Source organism: Canis lupus, chromosome 13 (genome assembly GCF_048164855.1).
Source record: "Canis lupus baileyi chromosome 13, mCanLup2.hap1, whole genome shotgun sequence".
Lineage (NCBI taxonomy): Eukaryota > Metazoa > Chordata > Mammalia > Carnivora > Canidae > Canis > Canis lupus.
In genome coordinates this window covers 3,686,332-3,710,153 of record NC_132850.1, presented here as the reverse complement: position 1 = coordinate 3,710,153, position 23,822 = coordinate 3,686,332, and the positions used below count along the sequence as shown (strand labels likewise).

The 23,822-nt window shown below is 52.5% G+C and overlaps 1 protein-coding gene across 3 annotated transcripts in view; it reads right to left on the bottom strand.

The window, feature by feature from the left end:
* Positions 1 to 23,425, bottom strand: part of RIMS3 (regulating synaptic membrane exocytosis 3) — a 41,683-nt gene extending 18,258 nt beyond the window's left edge. The window contains exons 1-3 of one of the 3 annotated variants that reach the window (XM_072771725.1): positions 23,148 to 23,425; positions 7,321 to 7,497; positions 1,503 to 1,750 (exon numbers count right to left, since the gene is read on the bottom strand). In XM_072771725.1, the coding sequence (XP_072627826.1) occupies positions 1,503 to 1,719 (217 nt within the window). In that variant the 5' untranslated portion in view covers positions 1,720 to 1,750; positions 7,321 to 7,497; positions 23,148 to 23,425. Of the gene's footprint in view, positions 1 to 1,502; positions 1,751 to 7,320; positions 7,498 to 9,149; positions 9,264 to 21,539; positions 21,672 to 23,147 lie in introns of those variants that run through there. The other 2 variants (XM_072771726.1, XM_072771727.1) reach the window with 2 other exon arrangements.
* Between the last annotated feature and the right edge of the window lie 397 nt (positions 23,426 to 23,822).

Here is a 23,822-nt window from a genome sequence, read left to right as displayed (position 1 = left end):
CTCACAGAGGCCATGCCCATCCTGGGGCATGGATAACCTCAAGCCCCCTCCCCATCTAGCATCTCCCTGAGCCAGAAACCACATCGCAGCTTGATTGCTGGAAAAGACCATCCCACGTGCTCCTGTGAAGGGCTTTGTAAAAATCTATTTTAAGGCCTGGAAAAGTCTCCCACCCTCAGCCCCAACTGGGAGTCTTGATGAGCATTCTCTCTGGATCCTCCGGAGCCCCCGCCCCCTCACCACCCCCATCCAGCTGCCCTATTTGAAGGTTTCCTGGGGAAGTTGTTACACTGAACAAAATAAGCAGGAAGAGATTTTAAAACAAAACCAGCTGGTGTCTGGGCTGATGCCACAAAGTGAGGAGGTCTTGGAGGGGAGGGCTGGCTCCTCTGTGATGTGGGGTCCAATGTGACTGTGTGTGACAAAGTAGGTGACCCCCCCCCCCCCACCGCCGGTCTGGGCATAACTAGGATTCTAAAACTAGGTGTCTGAGAGAATGTATTTTTCAGGATGTAGCTGTTAAAGTGGGTGTGAATGTGGCTTCATGAGATTGTGCATATACACGTGCAATGCGTTTCTGTGATCACGGGCTGCTGTGTATGCATGTGTGTAACTATGTCTCTATGATCTGGGTCTGTGCATTAGTACTCAGAGGGCTGTGCTTGTGTGACGTGCACAACTGGCTTTATTGTGACCACAAACAGTGGGAATGACCGTAATATGCTTTCCTGGCAGTAGGGATGGCTTCCTGAGCAATTGAGCACACTATCTCTATGACTATGCAAAATGTGTGTGTGTGTGTGTGTGTGTCCTGTGACTTGTAATGTACACCTGTAATGACATTCGTGTGGCCATTTGTACTCAGGAAACTCAGAAAACACAGGTGCGACTGAATCCTGTGGATGTGTGTTTAGGAAGCTGTGTCACTTAGCATGGTGTCAGGAATATGATGGCTGTTTAATAGATGATTGATGAGGGGCACTTGGGTAGCTCAGTCAGTTAGGCCTCTGCCTTCAGCTCAGGTCATGATCCCAAGGGTCCTGAGATCAAGCCCCACGTGGCTCCCCGCTCAGAATGGAGTCTGCTCCTCCCTCTGCCCCTCCTCCCTGCTCATGCTCTCTCTGTCTCTCTCTCTCAAATAAATAAATAAATAAATCTTTCAATAAATACATGATTGATGATGAATGTGTAAGTCTGTGCGTGGAGGTAGCGCAGCGTAAAGTTTAGGAGTGCGACCCCAGAAGCCCGGCTGTTGGGGTTTGAGTTCAGGCTTCACTAACCCACCAGCTCTGTAGTTTGGGGCAGCTCAGTTGCCTTCTCTGTGCTTTAGCACCTGCCTTGTGGAGTTTGCGGGGATTCAGTGAGTCAGGATGTGTCCCAGGCTCAGTACTTGGGTGTACAGTAAGTGCTATATGGATATTGGTGGGTGTGAGGACATTCCCTGGGTGCCCTGTCATTGCAAGGGGCCCCAACCCAGGCCCTGCGCGTCGCGGCCCTCTCACCGGACTGGGGGAGCTGGAGTGTGCTCTTGCTCCACTGGGTCAGGCCCACGATGGCCACCATCTTCGCTCCAAGGCTGCTGCGCCGCTTCTTGGCTGTGGTGGTCCCGGGGCCACCCCCAGCCTGCTGGGAGCCACAGATTTCACCGCTGATGCTGGAGCTCCGGACCACATTCCTGGAGGCCGCGGCCGAGGCCGGACCCGGCTCCCCGTTAAACATGGTCCGAGGGGAGGCAAGGCGTCAGGCAACCCTGTGGGGGAGGGCGGGAGACAATGGGGTCCCCCTTCAGGCCCTGGGGCCACTATCCTGCAGCCCACCGCTTCCACCAAGCTGTGTGACCCTGGGTGAGTCACTTGGCCTCCCTGACGCTGTAGCGATCGAGTAAATAAATAAATGTCAAGAGCGTACACAGGGTCTGGCTCAATAAATGGAACAGAATATTCTTATTAGCACACGGCTGTCCTGGCAAGTGACCTGGTTTGGCAGTGAAGGCAGAGGCTGTGGAGTCATACAACCCCCTCTTGAATTCTAAAGGCCTCTACACACTGGCTGTGTGATCTTGTGACCAAGCACCTTGGGGTTTCAGTGAACACTTCAGCAAAATGAGAAATAAAAGCACTTACCTCATAGGACTGTCGTAAGGATTAAATTAGAGCATGTGAATGAAGGCGCCTAGAACGGTGTCAGGCATGGAGTAAATATTTAGCAGGTGTGATTACTTTCAGAGCCAATAATAAGAACAGGGAGAGCAAAACTGGCCCCAGTCTGCGGGGACTATGGAAGGGGACCTCCCGCTAAGGGGGAGCACAGAGAAGTCTAAGGAAGGAGGCACAAGTCACTCTTAAGCGCACCACAGAGCGGCAGCCACTGGAGGTGTTTTACCCCATTCCTTCCCAGGGTCTTTCTTATGCATTTTTAAAAATGAACTCAGGGCACCTGGGTGGCTCAGTGGCTAAGTATGTGCCTTCGGCTCTGGCCATGATCCCAGGGTCTTGGGATCGGAGCCCTGCATTGGGCTGTGGATGTGTGGGAGCCCCGCATGTGGCTGGGACTCTGCTTCTCCCTCTGCACCTCCCCCTGCTTGTGCTTTCTCTCTCTCTCTCTCTCTCTCTTTCACTTTCTTTCTCTCTCAAATAAATAAAATCTTTAAAAAAATGGAACTCATACTGCCAATACAATTTTACACCCCGGTATTTTTCATTTAACATCATATCGCAAGCGTTTCCCAAAGTCATTAACATGTTTTAACATATGGTATTAACATTTCAATACCACTAGAATATTCCACTGTATAGAGGGAGCATAATTGACTTAACTACTTCAATACAGTGACCCCTTAGATCAGGTCTGACTTCTTCCCCTCTCTCCTGCCTTTTAAACAACGCTGCTATAAACATCTTTCTATGCTGCCTGGATCCGCTTATTTCCTTAGGATTGATTCCCAGAAACAGAGTGAGGGGGCTGGGTGTGGATACTGCTGGGAGCGTCTCCAACGTCCACTCTCCCTCCCTGCTTCCTGACAGAGGGTTGGTTTTGTTGGGTACCACCCCATCCCATTTCAGAGGCTGATCTGGATTAGTTCAAGCCAATCCGTGAGTGGCACTCACCTTCGTACGTACTACTGGTCCGAGGGCAGGCATATGACTAAGTTGGCCAGATCTGACTTAAGGGGTGGGGGGGGGAGGTTTGGATTCCATGCTTACCAGAGAGGTAGGGTCTCCCTCTCCCCTGCCCCAGTTCTTCCCTCAAGACCCTTCCCCCTAGAGAGCACCAGGTCCAGGAGGAAGCCAGTGTCGATGAGTGCAGCACAGCAACAGAAAGGACCTCAGGCCACCCAGGAGCCTGCCTTTCTCTGCCCTTCCAGTTATGGGAGATAATGTGCTAAGCCAGTTTGAATCAAGTGTTCTCTGTTACATCCAAAAGCGTCCCAACTGATACCGAGGATATAAACATTTCTTTGATTCTTGGAAAATATTGCCAAATTCCTTTCCAAAGCTACATTCAACAAATATTTACGCTCTTAAAGTTCCAAGGCCTATGCTGAGTGCCAAGGATACAGCAGTGAGCCAGGCTGACTTGGTCCTGCCCTCCCAGAGCCTCCAGTCCAGGAGGAGAGGCAGATAGTAAATAACTGATTATGTAATTAAATATTAAATCAGACAGTTCTGATGAGGGCTAGGAAGACAGAGGGCACTGGGAGCCACTCTGCGGGAGCGGGGCAGCAGGCATCCATAGCTCGGTTCTGCACAGAGATGGGATCTCCAGCTGTCGGCCTCTACAACTTGGCTGAAAGTCCAATGCAGCAGTGGGTGTCCTCTGCTCAGAGTATAGGAAAAGCAGCTGATCCTGCGGGCTCTGCCTACAGCCCTTCCCAGCTCTGTCTCTGCCTACAGAGCTCTTCCCAGGTCAGCTCCTGATCCCAGGGCTCAGGTCACTCTGCTTAACCCTCTGCCCTCAGGCCTGTCACCCTGAGGGAATCTGACTTTCTAAAAGGACATAGTTGAAGTGTGTGGGTGGGTGGAGAAGAATGAGGGAGAAGGGAAGGGGCCACTCTAGAGGATTCAGTCCCCAGAGAGCTGTGAATGGTAGCCACTTAGCCTCCTGGTCAGCGTGGCTCCTGCCAACCAGGCAAATTGGGGCTGACAGTGGGGATGAGTCAAAGCTGTGTTCTCCCTCCTTTGTGGTCGTCTGGACCGTTTTCACTCACCCTGTGATGTATGCAGAGCCCCGTATTATATTTCTTTATCTATCCCCCATTAACCTTGCAGCTAATGGAAAGTCCCCCTGGACTTGGGCCTATGATGATCTCTTCTCTTTAGTTTCCAATTCTGGTGCCAGTTTGTGTGGGTTTTTTTTGGTATCTGCATGGTGTTTTGGTGGGTGGTGGGAGAGGGCTTACAACATGAGCCTAATTTGCTCTTTAAAGTATTTCTACTAAGTGCGTGGTAATCTCTATGCCACATAATCTCTATGTCTCAGGATGAGAAACTTGAGTCTCTGAAAAGTCAAGGCCTTACCCATCCTACTCAGCTAAGAAATTGTAGCACCTGGACTCACACCTAGGTCTCCTTTTCCCAAGAAGATGCAGACATAGGAGCACCTAGGTGGCTCAGTTGGTTAAGCATCCTACTCTGGGTTTTGCCTTAGGTCATATCTCAGAGTCATGGGATGGAGCCCCGAGTTCTCAGGCTCCCACCTCAGCAGGGAGTCTGCTTGAGATTCTCTCTTCCTCTGCCCGTCCCCCTACTTGCGCACTCTTGCAGGTTCACATGTGTTCTCTCTCTCAAAATAAAGAAAATCTTAAAAAAAAAAAAAAAAAAAAAAAGGATGTAGACAGACTCAGCAGCTCCTGCCCCTCCAACCCAGAGCTCACTCAAAGGTGTGGGCCCATCCCTCCCATTCAGCCTTTGCCCTGAGTCTCTGGTTCTTTGGAAACCCTGGAAAAAAAAAAAAAAAAAAAGATCTCTGATGAGAAAAACCTCTCTGGCCCAGGTTTTCACAGCTGGCATGAGCATGTGAGGGGCAGAAGGAACCCTACCCAGACCACAGCTGGAGAAGCAAGTGCTTCCCCAGCGAAGCCTACAGGAAGCTCAAGAGTACCACTCCCAAAGCTGAGCAGGGAGGAAGGCATGGGACAAAATTCCTGACCCCGCCAACCCAGGGGCTCATGTTTCCTCATGAATAATGAATGACATTGACAAGCAGATGGTTTGACATCAGGAACTCAGCACCATCTGGAGCCACTTTCTCGTCTTTAACCACCCAGGGATCACCCAGAGGGCCTGGTGAGCTGATGAATGCTTCAGAGGGTCCTGCCAGATAGGCCACCCCCAAGGGGACAGGAAAAGTGGACCCAAGGTCTTGAGGCCTGACCCCTAGTACAAGAGTGCTGGATTGGGTGGCGTGAGAGAAGTAAGAATCAGGAAGTGGGATTAAAATGTATACAGACTCCTTGTGTCACTTTCTCTGGACCTTGGTTTCCTTACCTGTGTGTGTGTGTGTAAAACAAAGAAGTTGCATTAGGTGATCTCTAGAAGCCCTTTAACTAGACAGCAGAGCCTGTGAACATATACTGCATTGGCAGGCTCAGAATTGGGGCTCCAGTTGCTTCTCTGACAGCTGGCCTAGCTCCAGAGGAGTTAAGACAAAGAGACAGAGGGACATCTGGCTCAGTGGTTGAGTGTCTGCCTTCAGCTCAGGGTGTGATCCTGGGGTCCTGGGATCGAGGCCCGCATCGGGCTCCCTGCAGGGAGCCTGCTTCTCTCTCTGCCTGTGTCTCTAGTTCTCTCCGTGTGTCTCTCCTGAATAAATAAATAAAATCTTAAAAAAAAAAAAAAAAGACAAAGAGACAGAGCTGGCCACCTGGTCACTATGAGGAGGAAGTTCTACTCACAGTGACTCCTGAGCCATGACACTATAGAGATGGGAAAGGAGCAGCAGGCAGAAATGGGGGAGTGGGGAGCGGCCAGCACAGAACCCAGCACCTCATAGACTGGTAGCTCTGAAGGATTGTTAAATGAACTACCTCCTTCCTACAGAAGTCACCTCAATAATTCTCTGCCTCTGAGCATGGCTGTCCCTTTGCCAGCCCAGTTCATGGCTCCCCAAGAAAGGGAACACTTCCTCACCAGGTCATGGGGACCTCACTCTAGAGTTCTCTCGATGACTCCCATCTACTGCCACAGCAGCATCTACTACTATGGCTCAGATTTCCTCTCCTGGGACAAGGACTACTATTCCAACTCCTGCCAAAGCTCCATGCCAGCAGAGACCCTCCAAGGTCCTCAAGGAAGGAAGCTACTGTTTTCTTTCCAGGTGTGGATATTTGGCCTCTACCCTGGAGTCTCAGTACCCTAGCCCTCTGAACCATCTCTTGAATCCTAACAATAGGGGTCTCAGGGCTCTGCCGGGCTACCCAGGCCCCTTGGTCCCTTTGACCATGTGTCTAACCAGATCATAAGCCTTTTTTGAAAGTCAATGAGGCCATCTGAAAGCCCAAGATAAACCTAGCTACCCACCCTTCTTCTAACAGAAGAAACCAAGAAATCTGTCAGAGGGTGATAGACTGGAAGGTCCCCCCACAGTAGACATCACTAATCCATCTCTTTCCCATCAAGGCCAGATTTAACCTCAGAATCCCTCTCAACATAGCTCTAGTACCAACTGGTGAGAATTGGCTCATGATTTAAAGTAGATTTGCAAAAATAAATAAATAAACAAATAAATAAAATAAAATAGATTTGCTGGGCAGCCCAGGTGGCTTAGCAGTTTAGCGCCGCCTTCAGCCCAGGACGTGATCCTGGAGACCCTGGGCTCCCTGCATGGAGCCTGCTTCTCCCTCTGCCTATGTCTCTGCCTCTCTTCTGTGTGTGTCTCTTGTGAATAAATAAATAAAATCTTAAAAATATAATAGATTTGCCAATCCTATTCCAGCCCAAGTCTTTCATTTTACAGAGTGAGAACCAAAGCCCAGGATGGGAAAGAGACACACCCAGGGTCACACAAAAAGTTGGTGACAAAACCAAAGCTCCAACTCAAGCCTCGTAATTCTCAGATCCCACATCACCTGGTAGGTGCTTCCTCCCCACTTTTTTTTTTTTTTAAGATTTTATTTATTTATTCATGAGACACAGAGAGAGAGAGAGAGAGAGAGAGAGAGAGAGAGACATAGGCAGGGGGAGAAGCAGGCTCCATGCAGGGAGCCCGACGTGGGACTCAATCCTGGGACTCCAGGATCATGCCCTGGGCTGAAGGCGGTGCTAAACCGCTGAGCCACCCAGGCTGCCCTTCCTCCCCACTTTGAAGAAAACCCAAACTCACTGAACTGATGAATCTGAGCGTGGTGTTCCACATCACAGGGGGCTGTGCCCCTCCCAACAGCACACCCCTAGGGCATTTACACGAGGCTTTAGGTCACTTCTGTCCAGACACCAGTTTCCAAGAAAGGAGGCAAAGGCAGTCAGGGTAGGTCCCACAAGGAGATGAAGTGATAAGAATCTGAAAGGAAAGAGGGAAGTTTAGAGGAAGGGCTAGTGAAAACATCTGTCCTTAAGAGGTTCCAGTAGCTTGTGGAGTAAAAAGACTTTAGGGATAGTTGTGTGATGCTGAGCCAATCATTTAAACTCTCTGATTCTGTTTCCTACTTTGTAAAATTGTCCCAGCTCCTGGGTCCTCTAATCTTCCTGTTGGCACCTTAATGTCAAACTGCTGTTGCTGAAGCCTCTCCACAACTTTAAGGGTTTTAAGACATAAGGGACACATGGAGGTCCAAGTGCTAAGGAGCTCTAGACCCTATCCTTCCTTCCTCAGTCCTCCCAGACTAATGGGGTCTGTGTCCCTGCCCAGTATGTGTATGTGGGTGGGTGGGTGGGGTTCGGGGGGGACTCCTGGCTCCACCCCTAGCCATATGACCCTAAGCAAGTCATTCAGCTTCCCTGAATTTCCATCTCTTCTTCTATGTGATGAGTCTACTTGCCACCTGGACCCAGCTGCACTCTCCAGTCTGGACTGGGTGTCAGATGGGATAATGAAGAACAGGAAAACACTGTGATTAAAAACAGAGGTTGTTTTTGTTTTGGTCTTTTTGAGAAAGACAGACTTGGTTCAAAACCTAGATCTGTCACTTAACAAGCTGTATGACCCAGGGCAATTTCCTTAACAAACCCCTCAAGCCTACTGCTCCTCATCTCTAGAGTGGGGATAATAATGCCTGTCTTAGATGAAATGTTGCAAAATAAGCATCGGTACAGTACTAACTGTTCAGTTGGGCAACAATTCCACTATTACTCCTCATACCGGTGCCTTGTGAAGGACTGCACAGGTGTTAATGCTTATTGGTCTGGATTGCACATCAGGTGCAGCCACTTCATGGGAAGGCTCAGAATCCAAAATCACCTCTCACTCCAGCCCGGGCTGCTTCTACGCAGAGCCCGGGATGGCATGGGATCTGTGCCTCTCAGCCAAGGTGAGAAGCTGGCATGTAAGGCTATACTCATCTCTCCCAGCATCTCAGCTCCTGGTCCCTCACTGGATGTGGGTCTGGCATTTGAGACCCCCGACCCAACCTTAATCCAGCACCAAGGCTGCCCACCACGTCTCCCATACCAGTCTGGGCCCATGCCAGACGCCAGTGTCTGCATCCACAGAAGGGGAGAAGGGTTCTCTTTTTTCCAGCATTTCCTTTCCCCCCTCAGGAAAAGATGGGTAGGTGACAGGGCTGGCACACGGTGGGGGAGGTAGGCTGGGCCAAGGGAGCATACCCAGCTTGCATGCGGAGCACCAGGCCAGCTTCCCTCCTGATTACGTGACCTTTGTCTCTCCCAAGCCAGACTCACACACACAACACTATATACACACAGGGAGAAACGTAGGGCACTCAATTTCAAATGTATGACCACACACCATACAGACCCAGACAGATGATATACCCGTAAAGACATAATCACATGCGTACACAGATACGCACATGCACCCCCAAGACAAAGGCACACAGAAGCAGTCACACTGACAGTCACTGGCATTTGCAGACTCATATATGTGTACACACTCACACACACTCATACACACACCCCCTCCTTGGCCTCTGCCCAGCCCAGAGAGGTGGGAAGAGCCCATCCCTTCAGGGGGCAGGGAAGTGGGAAGTATCTTACCTGGATCTTGGGTTCCCTTGGCTGAGGCATGCACACCAGCTCTGAGCAGCCGCTCGTGTGAGCTTGAATACACACACACTCATACCCGCTCCAGCCCCCAGTACCACTCTCCTGGCCCCCATCCCTGCAGGCCGGACAAAAGAGCTCCTCAGTGAGGTTTGTGGTGAGGAGATGAGAAGGCTGGCAGGGAGCAGCTGCTGTCACCATGGCTACCGAGCTGACCCACTTCTCCTCCACCCAGCTTGGCCCACCCAGCCTAGGCAAGGGAGGACAAGCAGCTTTGGGCAGGGTGGGGGGCCCTCTCCCATCACACACAGTAAAGAGGTGGCCCTCTGAGGATGTAGTAAGGGATGGATTGAGGGCCAATTTGGTTCCTGCATAGAAAGGCGAGAGCCAGACATTCTTTGAGGGGATCATAGTACTAAGAAGATGGCCCCTGCTAAACCTAGCCCCTGGCCTCCCTCAGCATCTGCCTCAGGGACCTATGTGGGTCATGCACTTGCCCTGAACACATTCTCAGACACAGTCCTCATGGCAGAGCAGAGGGTGGGGTGGCCAAGCCCAAATCTGTGTCCCCAACTCCAAGGACTCAGGACACCAAAGGGAAAGAGAGACCCAGAGCCGTTGAACCCTGTGTCCTGCTCAGATCAAGGCTGCTGAGGGCAGGGCTTGTCCTCCCCACTTGCACTAGGGGCTGCTGGAGGCATGGTCATGCCTTCATTCCTCAGACAGGGCTGCCATGTATCTTCTCTCAGCCAGGAGACTCCTGAGGACATGGCTGAGTGTCTTCCCTCCGAACTGGGGATATAGAGGAACCATACAGCCTTCAGACAGCTCAGTTTTGTGAGATTGCTCACAAAGAAGAAAGAACCACTCCTGCATGACAGCTACCCATAGCTCCTCATTTCCTCCAGGATAAAGTAAAACCCCCTCACACCAAGGCCCATAAGCCGAGTGACTCAGCTCATCCCATGCCCCTGCCCTTCTGTATTCCAGCGGCACTTGCCTTTTTCTCATTCCTCAAAAGTACCCTTTGTCTCTTGTCTGCCTGGAATGCTCTTCTCCAGCCCATCCCCACCCTCATGTACTGAAGCCCCGTATTTATCTGTTGTGCCACCTTTGCCTGGCTAATCCCTACTTGTTGCTTGGTCCCAGTTGGAATGTCATTTTCTAGGAGAGTCTTCCCAGACAAAGTGAGTCCCCTGGTCATGCTCTCCCAGAGTCTGTTCTGTCCCTACCTGGTATGTGAATTGTGTCCCCCATGCCAAAAGATATGTTGAGGTAGTAACCCCAGTACCTCAGAATATGATCTTGTTTGGAATAGGGTCATTGCAGATGTGATTAGTTAAGTTGAGGTCATGCTGGAGTTGGGTGGTCCCTAATCTAATATGACTGGTGTCCTTATAAGAATACAGCTACACAGAGAGAATGCCATGTGATGATGTAGGCAGAGTCTGGAGTGAGCAGCAACAAATTAAAGAATGCCAAGGATTGCCAGCTGTCACCAGAAGTGAAGAGAGAGCCATGGAACAGCATTTCCCTCAGAAGGAATCAATCCTGCCAACACCTTGATCTTGGACCTTTAGCCTCCAGAACTATGAGAGAATACATTTCTGTGTTTTAGGGAACCCAATTCGTGGTACTTTGTTAGAGCTCCCCTAGGAAGCTCATATACTGCTATTCCTAATTTGTTCAGTGCCTGTCTCCCACCCCCAGCCCCTGGCTGTGAGCTGCCAAAAAACAGACACCATGTCTTCTTCACCCTGAACCGCCAGTGCCTGGCATAGGTCTGGCCCGCAGTAGGGCTCTGTAAAACTGTTGAATGAATGAATGATGATCTCAAACAAATATTAAATTAACAGTATTTATAGTTGGATAGTAGAATGGTGAGTCATTTTTATTTTCTTCATGTGACATATTGTGTTTTTCTAAGTTTCCACTTCAGAAACTATATTGATGTTATCATAAAGAAAAACTAAAATACATATTTTTCTTTTCAAAACATACATTAAAATGACAACCATTTCCACCAATACATGTATTGTGAAGAGGAAGAAGTTCTGCTATATGCTTGATAACTACTTTTTCATTGATTAATTGATTCCTTCTTGTGTCGCTAGAGTGCTTTCTGGAGTCAGATTTATAGAGCCTGAGCTCCCGGGCCCTTGGGAGGAGTAGATTCCAGGTGAGAGGGATCTAAGCAATGTATGCATGCTTCTCAGCCATCTACCCCTTCCCGTAGCTTGTAGGATCTGTCCAGATGTGGTACCTGTCACCTGATGGGAGCTGCTAGACTTGGCGCTTGAGAACATCACCAGCTCTGGTTGAAGACCATTCCCAAACAAGCAAAATCCTACCCTTAATGAATGTACCCTCAAACTTGAATATTTACACAAATCACTTGGGGATCTTGTTGAAATGCAGATTTTAGGGATCCCTGGGTGGCTCAGCGGTTTCGCGTGCCTGCCTTTGGCCTAGGGCATGATCCTGGAGTTCTGGGATCGAGTCCCACATCAGGCTCCTTGCATAGAGCCTGCTTCTGCCTGTGTCTCTGCCTCTCCCTCTCTGTATCTCTCATGAATAAATAAATAAAATCTTAAAAAAAGATAAACTGTTAAAAAAAAAAAAGAAATGCAGATTTCAGTCCCATGGGTCCCAGGTGGAACCTGAGACTGCAATTTTAACAAGGTCTCAGGCAATACCCCACTGTTGCTGGTCTATTCTTGTTGTTCTGTAAGAGTGAATGCTTCAGGATAGGGAGACCAGAAAAGGCACATTGGGAAGTGCATTGCAGAGTACCTCACCTCAAAAGATAGGTGGGATTTAGAGAGGTAGAGGTGGCAGGGAAGAGATGGGAACTGCCTGGGAAGGTCCAGGGAGAAAGTACTTTGTTCACAGGATAGTGAATAGAGCAGTGCACTTGGAACAGGAGGCAGGTACAGTTGTGGAAGGGAGGGCTAGAAAGGTAGGCTAGGAACAGCCAATGAAGGGCTCTGAATGCAGGGTTAAGAAGCTTGGCTTTAATCCTGTAGGGAGTGAAATCTGACATGACTTAGATGTAATGTTTTACAGAGATCAATCTGACACTGAGTGCAGAATCAGAAGAAAGCCTGACAGAAGGAAGAACAGTCAAAGGCAGATAAGAAGGCTGCATTGCTTCAGCTAATGGAGATGGGAAGAGGGAAGGGGTGGCTAGGAATCACGAGAAGGCTTGGGGGGTTGCTTGGAGTTAGCGACGGGACAAAGTTGGGGAGAGGAAAAAACAGAATCTAAAGTGACTTACACGAAGGGTGGAGACTAAGAAGCACCATCAGCAAAGCTTGAGGTCCCAGAGGAAAGCACTGGCTTAAGGGGAAGATAAGTCCCATCTTAGATGTGATGAGTCTGACATAATACTGCAACTCCCACAGAGAGGCGTTGGGCAGGTAAGCAGATTCAGTAGAGCTCAGGAGAGCACTGTGACTAGGCAGGATTTGGATGCATACCCTGAAGGGAAAAGTGGGGTATGGAGAGGAAAGAGAATGCCCAGAGGGGAGTACAGAGTGAGCAAAGGGTGAGCGGTAATACTCACAGCTAGGGGTAAGAGGAAAATAGAATCCATTGAAGCAGGGAGAATCAGCATAGAAGGCAGAGAAGACACCATGAGTATACAGATGGCCAACCTGGAGGCCCTACCATACTGTGACATCAAAACCAAGCAAAGGCCTGCCCAGCCAAGGATGCAGGAGGGCATGTGAAGCCCGGGCTCAAAAAAAAAAAAAAAAAAAAAAAAAAAAGGGCGCTGTTTGAATGGAAAGCAGGATTTGAATTGGTGGAGAAGAGGACTGGATTCCCTGGAGTAGGTCTGGACTTTAGCAGGATCCCGGGGGGGAGAAGGGGGCTGAAGCTCCAAAGCACTTATTCCAGTTCAGCCCAAACACAGTAAGGACGATCCCCTAGCTTGCAAACACACATACATGACATGTGCACACCTCAGAACCTACTGACCTCCCAGGGCAGAGCAGAGAAGGTGGGAGTAGAGGTCTTCGGAGCAAAACCTTATTGCCGCAAAGCGCATAATTTATCACCCAACTAGGGCTCTTTTGAGAGTGAGCGGAGACGCTCACCAACCATCACACCGGGACCACAGGTGTACATTACGGCTGTCCCAGGCAAACCCAGCCCTATCGTTACTCTAGCCCTGGGGGATACTGGGTCCCCAAAATGCCTGTTTGTTCCCTGTTCCCCTTCCTAGGAGGGGTGGCGGGATTGAGTCGCAGGCCCTAGGAACAGGCAAGCTCATGCTCCGAGGCAGGGGCCCGGCGGAGGATGTTGGTGAACGGGGAGCTCCGGCTACACCGCCCCCCCCGGCAGCACCACGGACAGCGACCGGCCAGCTCGCTCCCCGCTCCCCGCCCCCCGCCCCTGTTGCGCCAGGGCCGCCGGGGGCCTGATCAATATTTCACGGGGGAAGGGGCTCGGGTTACCAGCCGGAAGGCGCCACCCGCCCTGGGGACCCTCCCCGGGAGCCCAGCACACGCCGCCCCCCTCCCCCGGCTCCGACAGCACCGCCCTCGGGTGCGCTCCCATGCCCCGCCCGCTCCAGCCCCGGACCCCTCCCGGGGCGCAGGGACCCGCAGCCGCACCGCACAGCCAGACGCGCGCTGTCCAAAGCCGGCGGCTACACAGGCCAACAGGCGCACACCACACCCAGCAGCCAGCCGCCCAGACACCCAGCACACACGATATGCCTCGCAGACACACACCGCATGGAGAGGAGTTCACCGCAGACCCACCTGCACGCAGACACCCGGCCACACTTGCACAAACCCACATGCTGCACAAAAACTCCCGCAGGGTAGCTCAGGTATATGCCACGAAATACATTTACTACAGACACACACATCACACGCTGTGTGTGCACACACACATACTGAGTGCCTCAGACATGTCACCCAGAGCTACTTCATCACACATAAACTTTCTCTCTCTCTCTCTCTCTCTCTCACACACACACACACACACACACACTGTACACCTTCACAGAGGCCCTCAGGCATTCACCATGGATACAGAAGCACATGCCTCACACTACCCAGGCCCCCCACCCTCCTGGAGCCCAGGGCTGCCCTCCCACTGTGGACATGGGACTGGGGAAGAGACAGGCAGGACTTCTATCCCTCCTGACTGGCCCTGGTGTTGAGTCCTCTGGATAAATTTTGTGTGTATTGAGGCCTCTGAGGGTTGCTGCCCAATTACCAGGGGCAGACAGCAGCACAAAGGGGTGGGAAGGGGGAAGCAGGGGAGAGGGGACCTTTGAGATCTCAAAGCCTCCCCGGCTCTGCTGTCCAGGGGCTCCAAGCTTTGGGGCATGAGGCTCCAGGGATGGCCCTGCCCTCACCTGCAGCTCCCACAGCCTCTGTACGCCCTGGGACTCCCACCCTCAGGGGGCCCTGAGGTTTGTGTTGTGCGTGGGGACCAGGAGAACTGTAGAGTTTGCAGCTCCTGCTCTTCCCAGGAGTGCCCAAGAGCTGTCTCAGAGATAAGGGCACATGCTAACCCCATCCTGGAGCCTCTCTCTCCAGCAGGGTTGGGTAGAGTGGCACAAATTCTCCTGCCTGCAGAATAATCATGGTAAGATTTTCTGAAAGAAATCTAAGACAGAGCACGAGGTGAGGAGAGGAAGCAGGCTGGCAGAGCAGGAAGAGATTCCCAGATTTTCCAGGCAGGTGGAAGGGCACTTCGATATTATCTAGGCCAACAGGCCATGTCCCGATGTCCCCATATCTCTTCCCCATTGTGCATTATCCACATAACACTGTGTGCCCCCTCAACGATTTCTGCCAAATCTCCTTTCTCTGCACTACTCCTTATTTATAGTCTTGAAATTGACACTTTTAACTTACATACATTTACTGTAAATAGAAACTTTGTGTTACTACTACAAATGCAAAGGCTATTATTGCTTTTTTTAAAAAAAATTAAGATTTTATTTGAGAGAGAGAGAAAGAGAAAGAAAGCGTGAGCAGGGGGAGCGGGAGGGGGAGAAGCAGACTCCCCACTGAGTGGGGAGCCCGATGCGGGGCTCCACCCCAGGACCCCGGGATCATGACCTAAGCCAAAGGCAGATGCTTAACTGACTGAGCCACCCAGGCGCCCCTATTATTGCTTTTAGCAAATAGAAAATGATGGTAAAATAAATACAGTAAAAGCCAACTGTAATATTAAATTTTAGCTACATGGAGTTGCCAGTAAGACCTCTTCATTATAAAGGGAAGGGCAGCAGTGTTGGTAAGTTGTTAAAGACACACTGGCACTTTCTCCCTGGGACAACCTTGGACTTGACAGAGTTGAAAGGGAGCCAACTTTCTTACCACATGAGCCAATTCTACATAGTGACAGGTCCACGAGCCGCTGAAAGTCACCTCAGGTCTTGCTGAAGGTGCTACTCCCCACAGTGAGAAGCTCGAGGCTTGCCCGCCTCCTGTAGGAGCTTGGGCACAGTGGCTAGCTGGAGCCTCGATGCCAAGGTCCATTCTGGTAATAACAATCCTTAGATATTGCTCAATTTTTTCCTATTTATAAATTGGCCTTACAGCCACCCTCTAGTATGAGCTACACAGTAGGAATTATCATCCCCATTTCTGAATGAGAAAACAGAGGCTCTGAAAGATTAAGAGATTTGTTCAGAGTCACATAGCTACACAGGATAGGTCCTCAACTCCCGCCCAGATGCCTTTTCTATGCTACCTGCCTCCATCTGTTCCCATCACTGGGGGAGCTCTTGTTGGAGCTCCTACCACTGGGCTGGACCCTTGCTAGGCAGTGGGGAGTAGAGGTAAAATGATAAACTTGCATCTGCCTATGAGGCCCTCACAACCCCCAAAGGCAAACAGGCAAGTAAGAGCTTTTACTCTAGAGTTATATTGTTGCGTGTTCTTAATCTAATAATGGCACCTCTCTGAACCTCAGTTTCTTTGTCTGTAAAATGGGGATAATAATAGTACCTGTTATATGGGGCATAAGGATTCGATGGAATAATGCATGCGCAGAGAGTCTGGCACAGAGTAAAGACTGAAAACCACTTATTACTAGGGAAGTACAAAGAATAGAATTAATTCAAGTAAAAAATGGCTGCTGGGGTGGGTAGGCATGGCATGGTCCTTCACTGAGGAGAGGATATGAGTTCCATCTTAGAGAATGAATAGGATTTGGAGAAGGAGAACTATCCTGTCTGCTCAAGCCCTCCTCTTCTTTCTCTTCCCACTCCAAAGAGAAGTGAGAAAACTGAGGGTGTCACCTTCCAATCTCTCTGCTCTGGCCTTTGGATGACGACAGACAAGCTCTTCAGAGCCTGCCCTGGGCATTGCTGCCTCAGGAAAGCCTCCCACTTTAAGTCACAATGCCTGGGCAGTCTTCTCCACCTGCCATCCATGGAAGGTTGGGGGCCAGGTGCACCCTGGCCCTCCAAGGATCCTAGCAGATGTCTTTTAACGGACTTGCTCAGACAACAAAGACCCTCCCTACCACCACCCTTCTCCAAGGGGGTCAAGATCGAGGTGGGCTGGTCTGACTTTGAGAGCCTTCCCAGCAGGTTCAGTTGATTGGACCTGACCCACTCAGAGCCAATCAGATCCTGTCATACAAGTTCCGACCTGGATCTGTCAGACCCCTCTGAATGCGGTGGTGAGTTAGGACACAAGACAGCAACTATTAGGTGGTCCAGGATCTGGTAAAGCAGAGAAAACCTAGTCTGCGGAGAAAGAAAGGTAAAGGCTGCCAGCAAGGTGGTGCAGAAAGCAGCTGCTTCAATTTCTCCCCGCCTACAGGTCCTGCCTCCCAAAAGCTAACAATCTTTCTGCCCCTCCGTTCTCAGGAATCCCTTGTGACCTGGTATTAAACCCTTCTTTATTACTAAGTGGGTTTCTATATACAAGCAAAGACCTAATTAAGACAGAGGAGAAGCTGGGAGCTAGAAGCACAAAGATGAACAATCCTGGGGCAGGGCTGGAATCAGTGGGCCCGCACTGGATGAGCTTAGCTCAACTGGAAATAAGGTAGAGATATAGACTCTGTACAGATGTGGCCACAGGAGGGTGGGTTAACACCACCCAGGAAGGGCCAGGAGGGTCCTTGGGGGCTTTGCAACAAAGCTGGTAGCTGAGCCAGCTCTGTAGAGTGAAGGACATTCTCCAGGGGGACAAAGCAGGGGCGGGGAGGCATTACAGGTAGAGGGAACAGCAAGTGCAGAGCCACAGGGGCACAAAACAGCCTGACGTGTTAGAGGAACTGCCAGAAGTTCAAAGTGTGTGTTGGGGGGGGTGGAGCAGAGAAGACGAAGCTGGAGAGGCAGTTGGGTGCGGATCACAGGATCACAAAGGGCTTTGAATTCCATGCTAAGAAGTTGAGGCCTTTCTTGTCAGCAATAGGGAGCTATTGAAGTATTTTAAGTAGCAGGGGGTGACAGGGTCAGTTCTGTGTTTTAGAAAGATGGCCCTGGGGCCACAGGAAGAAAGGACTGGAGAAGGCAGGCCTGAAGGCAGGGAGGCCAGTTAGGACGCTGCAACAATGATTCATCTGTTCCTTTCATCCACCGAACAGCTCATGGTGTACCTACTGTGTGCTGGGGCTAGGCAAAACAGGACTCCTGACCCCACAGAGTTCACAGGCTAGCAAGAAAGAGAAAGGAAGAAGCAATTCAAGTGTGATGAGTGTCATGAAGAAGTACCAGGTCCTACGGAGGAGGGCGGTGTTTCGTTTCTGGTTTTTAGGCTTCACTGTGTAAATGATGTTCAAGCTGGTATCTCTCTGAAAGCTCAGTAGGAGTTAACAAGACACCAGGAGGAGGAGTGCATTCCAGGATGAAGGAACATGTGTGAAAGTCCTGCCACTGAGAGAGGGAGAATGGTAGCAGATGAGAGAAAAAGGTGGGCAAGGACCAGATCGCACAGGGCCTCGTGGACTGCGTCAGAGTCTGGCGTTTGTTCCAAGAAGCTTGGAAGGGTCTTACACAGGGAGACGATACAATCAAACGTTTATCTTTAGAAGATCACTCTGGCTGCAGTGTGAAAAATGAAATAAAGTGGGGCAAGAAGAGAAACACAAGGAGCCCACTCTAGGCTCCTGGACTCTAGGCTGTCGCTGTGGTCCAGGTGGGAGCCGAGGGTGGTCTGGAAAGGGGCGGTGGGCAGGGAGAGAGACACAGGAGAGCTAACACGACTTGCTGAGGACGCCTGTGGGATGTGGGGGTGAGGGAGAGGGAGGTGTCCAGGAGAACTTCCAGCTTTCCAGCTTGAGCAAGTGGGTGGATGGTGGCAGCAGAGATGAGCTGGAGATGCTGGAGGCAGAGCAGGTGCCGGCAGGCAGAGCTGGGGACCTGGGACCTGGGTTTGGACCCCAGGCTGATTGTGAGATAGCTAAATGTGGCCCAGGAAGCAGTTACACCTGCAGGGCCTGAGCCTAGAAGAGACCGCTCAAGTCCAGAGAGTGGTGAGATTACCTGGCTGAGGAGGAGGAGGAGAAGGAAGAGCAGTGGGCAGTGAAATGAGAAGGAGAGGTGGGGGGAGTCCTGGTGGCAGCAGGGCCTGGGGACAGAGTGATTAGAAGCTCTGAGTTTGGCAAATCAGAACCATGAGATCCAAAGGTTAATTCTTTCAGCCCCAGGAGGCACCAGGCTTTGGCTCCACCTTTCCTGGCCAAGCCTCTAGCCTCAGCACAGACACTTTCCAGCTGAGACAGCCCTCCCTCCCCCACAGCACCTCTTTCTCCTCTGAGCACACAGATCAGGGGGCCCCTCCTCCTCAGGAAGACTTCCTTGGTCCCAACATGCACTGTGCTGTCCAACAACCTGGGTTTGAATCCCAGTTCCGCTACTTGATAGCTGTGTGACTTGGGCCAAGAAATTTAACCTCACCTCCCTCATCTATATAACGGAAATAATAATAGTATCTACTTCGTAGGGTTGTTTGAGGGTGAGTATGTAAAGTACTTAGCAGAGAACCTAGCACACAGTAAGCACTAAATAAATGTTACTATTATTAACATCCCGCCCACCTTGGGACAGTTAGTCATGCCCTCCACCTTGTACCTCCTCCACTGGGGAACTATTTGCAGGTCTGTGTCTCTCCCTGCCTCTTCCTACCCCTACCCAATTTGTGGGGCTACATAATATGCAGGGCCCAGTGCTAAATGAAAATGTGGGACCCCTTGTGCAAAATTAGGCATTTCAAGGACCCCGAACATGGGGTCCTAACCCAGGGCTCTGCAGCCACAGACTCCTGAAACCAGCCTTGTCCCCGCCCCCACCGAGCTCTGGGCCTGGCCTGGAGTAGGTGTCAGCCCCAAGCAACAGATAAAAATGCCAACTGACATGGAGATAGGGTTTTATAATTTCCATCTGGAATTTCATTTTATCTTTCCCATAGAAATAACATCAACTCAGTTTTATAGTTGATGACACTGAGGGTTAGAGATGGGGTGTGCCTTGCCAGACGTCAAACCACCTCATGAACTGCAGACCTGGGATGTGAACAGAGACCAGCCTGGTGCCAAAGCCTTGCCTCTTGCCCTCTGGCTCCTGGGGGAGGTAGGGAGAACCTGGCCCCAAGGGGTGAACTTTGTCAACAAGGCCCAGAGAGAGGGAGCTGGAGGGACTGGGACCGGCCCCCTCCCTCCTGGGGTGAGCCACATAAACAACCAGCTCCCTGGGCACCAGGGCCGGCTACAAGCTACCCAAGGAAGGGGGTGTGAGAGGGCAAAAGGTCACTCGGAGAAGGTTTTGCCTGAAAGCCACAGACCCCAGCCCACACTCTCTGGAAATGAAACCCTGACTTCTCAGCTTCAAGGTCTTTAGGGACTGCCATTGGCCTCAGATAGCTCCTAAGCCTTGAGGATCCTACTGACCAGGAAGGTCTGGCCTCTGGCACCTGTGCACCCTCTCTCCTCTCTCCTCCACAGCTGCCCTCTCCCACCATACCAGGCCCCTCCCACCATCATCCAGGCCTGAGCACACACGGCTCCTTCCCCTAATCCCTGCTTCTTTGCCCTCCTCAACGCTTTGTTGCCCTAGGCTCCCTGAATCCTTCCTTTCAACACACCGACACAGGTGCCCTGGACCATCCTGGGCTAGGATGCAGGCTCCATGGAGGCAGGGTTGCTTGGCTCACGGAGCTCGGTATGTCAGGTGTCTGAATGCATCCCCCTGCAACAGAGGCAGGAGGGTCCTGCACCCCTTCTCCCCTTCTCTCCACTCCCCTTTCATCTTGAGCTCCAAATGGGAGAAGCCCAAACTTGCAATGGGAAGAGAATCACCATATAGTATGCACCCTCCACCTGCCAAGCCCTGGGCTGGGTGCTGTGCATCTGGTCACTGCATCTAATCCCCAAGCACCTTCCAGATGGGGGTGGGGCAGTAGGAGTATAAATCATTCGTATGTTCCAGAGGAGTCTGAGATCACTTGCCTGAAGTGGCAACAGAGCCTGGTGGTGGAGAATTCAGGATTTGAACCCAGGTCTGGCTGAGACCCAGATACCTGGTGTCCTCTCTGCCCCTGTGACTGTTCACAGCCAGCTCACTTCCAACCAGGGAGCAGCTGTTTCTCACCCGGGCCTTCAGTTCACACACATCCAAAGCAGCTCAGCTTCTCTGTCAGGTCAGCAAAACCCTAGTGCAGAAGGCAGCTCCACTGTCAGTGAGAGCCAGTGTGAAGTCACCCCTCCCCTGGGTCAACAAAATGACAGCGTAGTAGAAATGCCCCCCACCCCTCATCAAACACTAATGGGGGAGACACTCCCCATGTCAGCAAAATGCTGGTACAAGAGGTATACCCTGGACCCCAAGTCAGCAAAAAGCCAATGCGAGAGATACTTCCCCATCACTCTCTACCTGGGGCCCAAGACATGGGCTAGGGGTGCGCAGAGTCCTCCAAGGTAGAGCTCCTGGGGTGGGCTAGGGGGAAGCAGTGGGGCTGCGGCTGCCTGGGGGAGGAGGCTGCAGCCGGGGAGCGGGGAGCGGGCAGACGGGGGTGAGAGTTCTCACATGGCACTAATGAAATCAACCACCAGCCTGCCCCCCCTTCCCCAGGGACCCTCCAGGCTCCAGCTGATGCAATGCCCAGGCCAGATAATTGTTTTCTTCCCTCCTTAAAGGGCCAGCTGCTGTTGCAGCTGCAGACATCACCCAGACCCCCCCGAGAGACCCCACAGAGCTTAGCACCTGGTTTAGGGATAGGGGGAGCCCAGAAAGTAGCGGCTTGGCCCCAGGCTCTGCAGAGGAAAATCCAATTAAGGTCCGGGACCAGAAATGTCTGTGAGCAAGGAGGGAGACATGAGAGTTAAGACAGAGACAGCGCCTGGCCCACAACCACATGCCCCGAGGGAAAGGAACCTGGTCCCTGGCTGGGTCCTCAGCACCTGGCTTCTGCTTGCCTGTCCCGTCAAGTCCTTGACGCAGGGGTTGCTAGTGAGTTCAGCAGTTCTCTTCTGAGCTTCCCTGAGTGCCAGGCACTGTGCGAAGCAGCTCAGATCCACCATTTCATTCACTCCTCCCAGCAGAGCTGGAAGGTACGTCTGTCTTACCAAAGGAGGTTCCTAGAGGGGAAGTGATTCCCTCAATAGGACCCAGCCAGAAAGTGGCAGAGCCTGGGTTTGAAGTCAAGTTTGCCTTCAGACCCTGCAGAGGGTTGAGTAGGTGTCAAACCCTAGGGCTGGAGGTCCCTAAACCAGGCAGCCTGGCACTGAGGGCAGGAAAGGGGTCTCTGGGCCCTGAACAGGTTCAGAAGGGCATAGTGCTTGGCTTAAGCACTGATTTCATGAACCCCTTCCCCAATTCCCCCCAACCAGAGAATGTCCCAGTAGGCTGCCCACATGTCCCCAGGGACAGTTGGCAGCTGCCTGATTACGGACTAATTGGTGGCTGGCAGCAACTGTGGGGGCTGGCTGGTTAACCCCCTGGTGACCAGGCCTAGCCCAGAAAGGCCCTCTTCCCTGACATTTCAGGCCCCAAACCCAAGGACCCTAGACTTAAAAAGGCATCATAGGCAGAGGACAGGACCAAAGGAGTATCAGCCTTCCTCTTCATACTCAGACAACACCCTTGGGTCTAGGGATAGACACTGACGTTCACCCAGGCTCCCCAGCCCCAAAGGGGCAGTGCCGGTCAGCACCCCTTGTTCTCTGGCCTTGGGTATGGCATTGCTTACTCCATTCAAGACCACAGGAGCTATGGGGCCCTCCCTGGGTTTCCAGGCCCAGGATACTGGGAACAAACCCACTCTTCTGGCCTGGGGTACCTAGAGAAGGTGATGTGGCCATGGGTTCAGACAGCCTGGAGGCCAGCCAGTGAAGTTGCCTGAATGAAAGGGTCTCCAGGTTGTCCACAAGAGTCCTGCCATGCCTCCCTGAAACCTGGGCTCTCCACCATGGATTGACCAATTGTCTTTCCCAGCTTCTCCAAAGCCCCAAAGCCCCTCTTCCTATCCTAGGGCTGGAGTGAGTACCACCCCTTTTCTTTCATGGGCTGGGGCGGGGGGGGGGGTGGGTGGGGGGGTGGGGGGAATGGGGGTCCGCTGGGCACCACAATGGTATTTTATTGGGAGGAAAGAGTGGCTGCTTCTCAACCAGGGCACAGGCAGGAGGGAGAAAGCAGGCTGCCTTCCAGCTCCCTTTCCAGGAGAGATTTTAAGCACTTTCCAAAAATGCCATGCGAGGCAATGCTGTTGAAGACCAGGGCCCAGGTGCTCTGAGAATCAGCAAAGAACTCAAGACTCTGGGGTCCCCTACCCCATTTTCCAGGCTTCCTCAAACACCCCGCGTTCCCCTCTCCTACCTTGGCCCCCACCCCAGAGCCATCACACACACTCTGCTCATCCTCCGAGCCCCCGCCTCCCCCCAGACCCCGCACGCTCACAGCCCTACGTGGCGCCTCGCGGCCGGAACCCCCTCCCCCCGCCGGTGGTCCCCCGGACCTCCGCAGCCCCCTCCCCACGTCCACTCCCAGGCGAGCAAGGCCTACCGACTTACCCGGAGGTGGGGCCAGGGGCCAGACAGGGAGGGGTCTCCGCCGGGCGAGGCGGCTCCGCAAGGCGGGGCAGGTGCTGCCCCGGGGACCCCGCCCCGCGGACCCGGCGGTGGGCGCGGCCCGGTCCCCGGCGGGCGGCGGACTCCGAGGGCGTGGGGGCGCGGGGCGGGGCGGGGCGGCGAAAGAGGCTCACGGGGGCATCGCCCGCCACCGGGCCGGGCAGCTCCGCTCCGCCCGCCTGCGCTGCCGGCTCCGCAGCCGCCACGGTTCCCAGCCGCCGCCGGGTGCAAAGCCCAAGCCCCGGCCGGCGGGAGGCGAAGAGGGAGGCGGGGCCTGGCGGGGGCGGGGCCTCGGCCCGGCGGGTGGGGCCAGGGGCGGGGCCTCGGGCGGTGGGCGGGGCCTCGGGCGGTGGGCGGGGCCTCGGGCGGTGGGCGGGACCCAGGGGAACGGATCCAGCCTGGGTTTGCCCGGTTGCAGGCGACCCCTTAAGCTAACGAGACCTGAGACCGGACCTGAGACCGACCTCGAAGGGTTGGGGTCTAGAGGACGCCTCAAGGCTCTCCACGTCCCTAGGACACTCCCGCCTCATGCCTGTCCCCCCCTCCACCACCATTTCTATCTGTACTTTTTCATCCTTACTCCTCTTCGGGGCACCTCGCAGGGCATCACTGGCACCA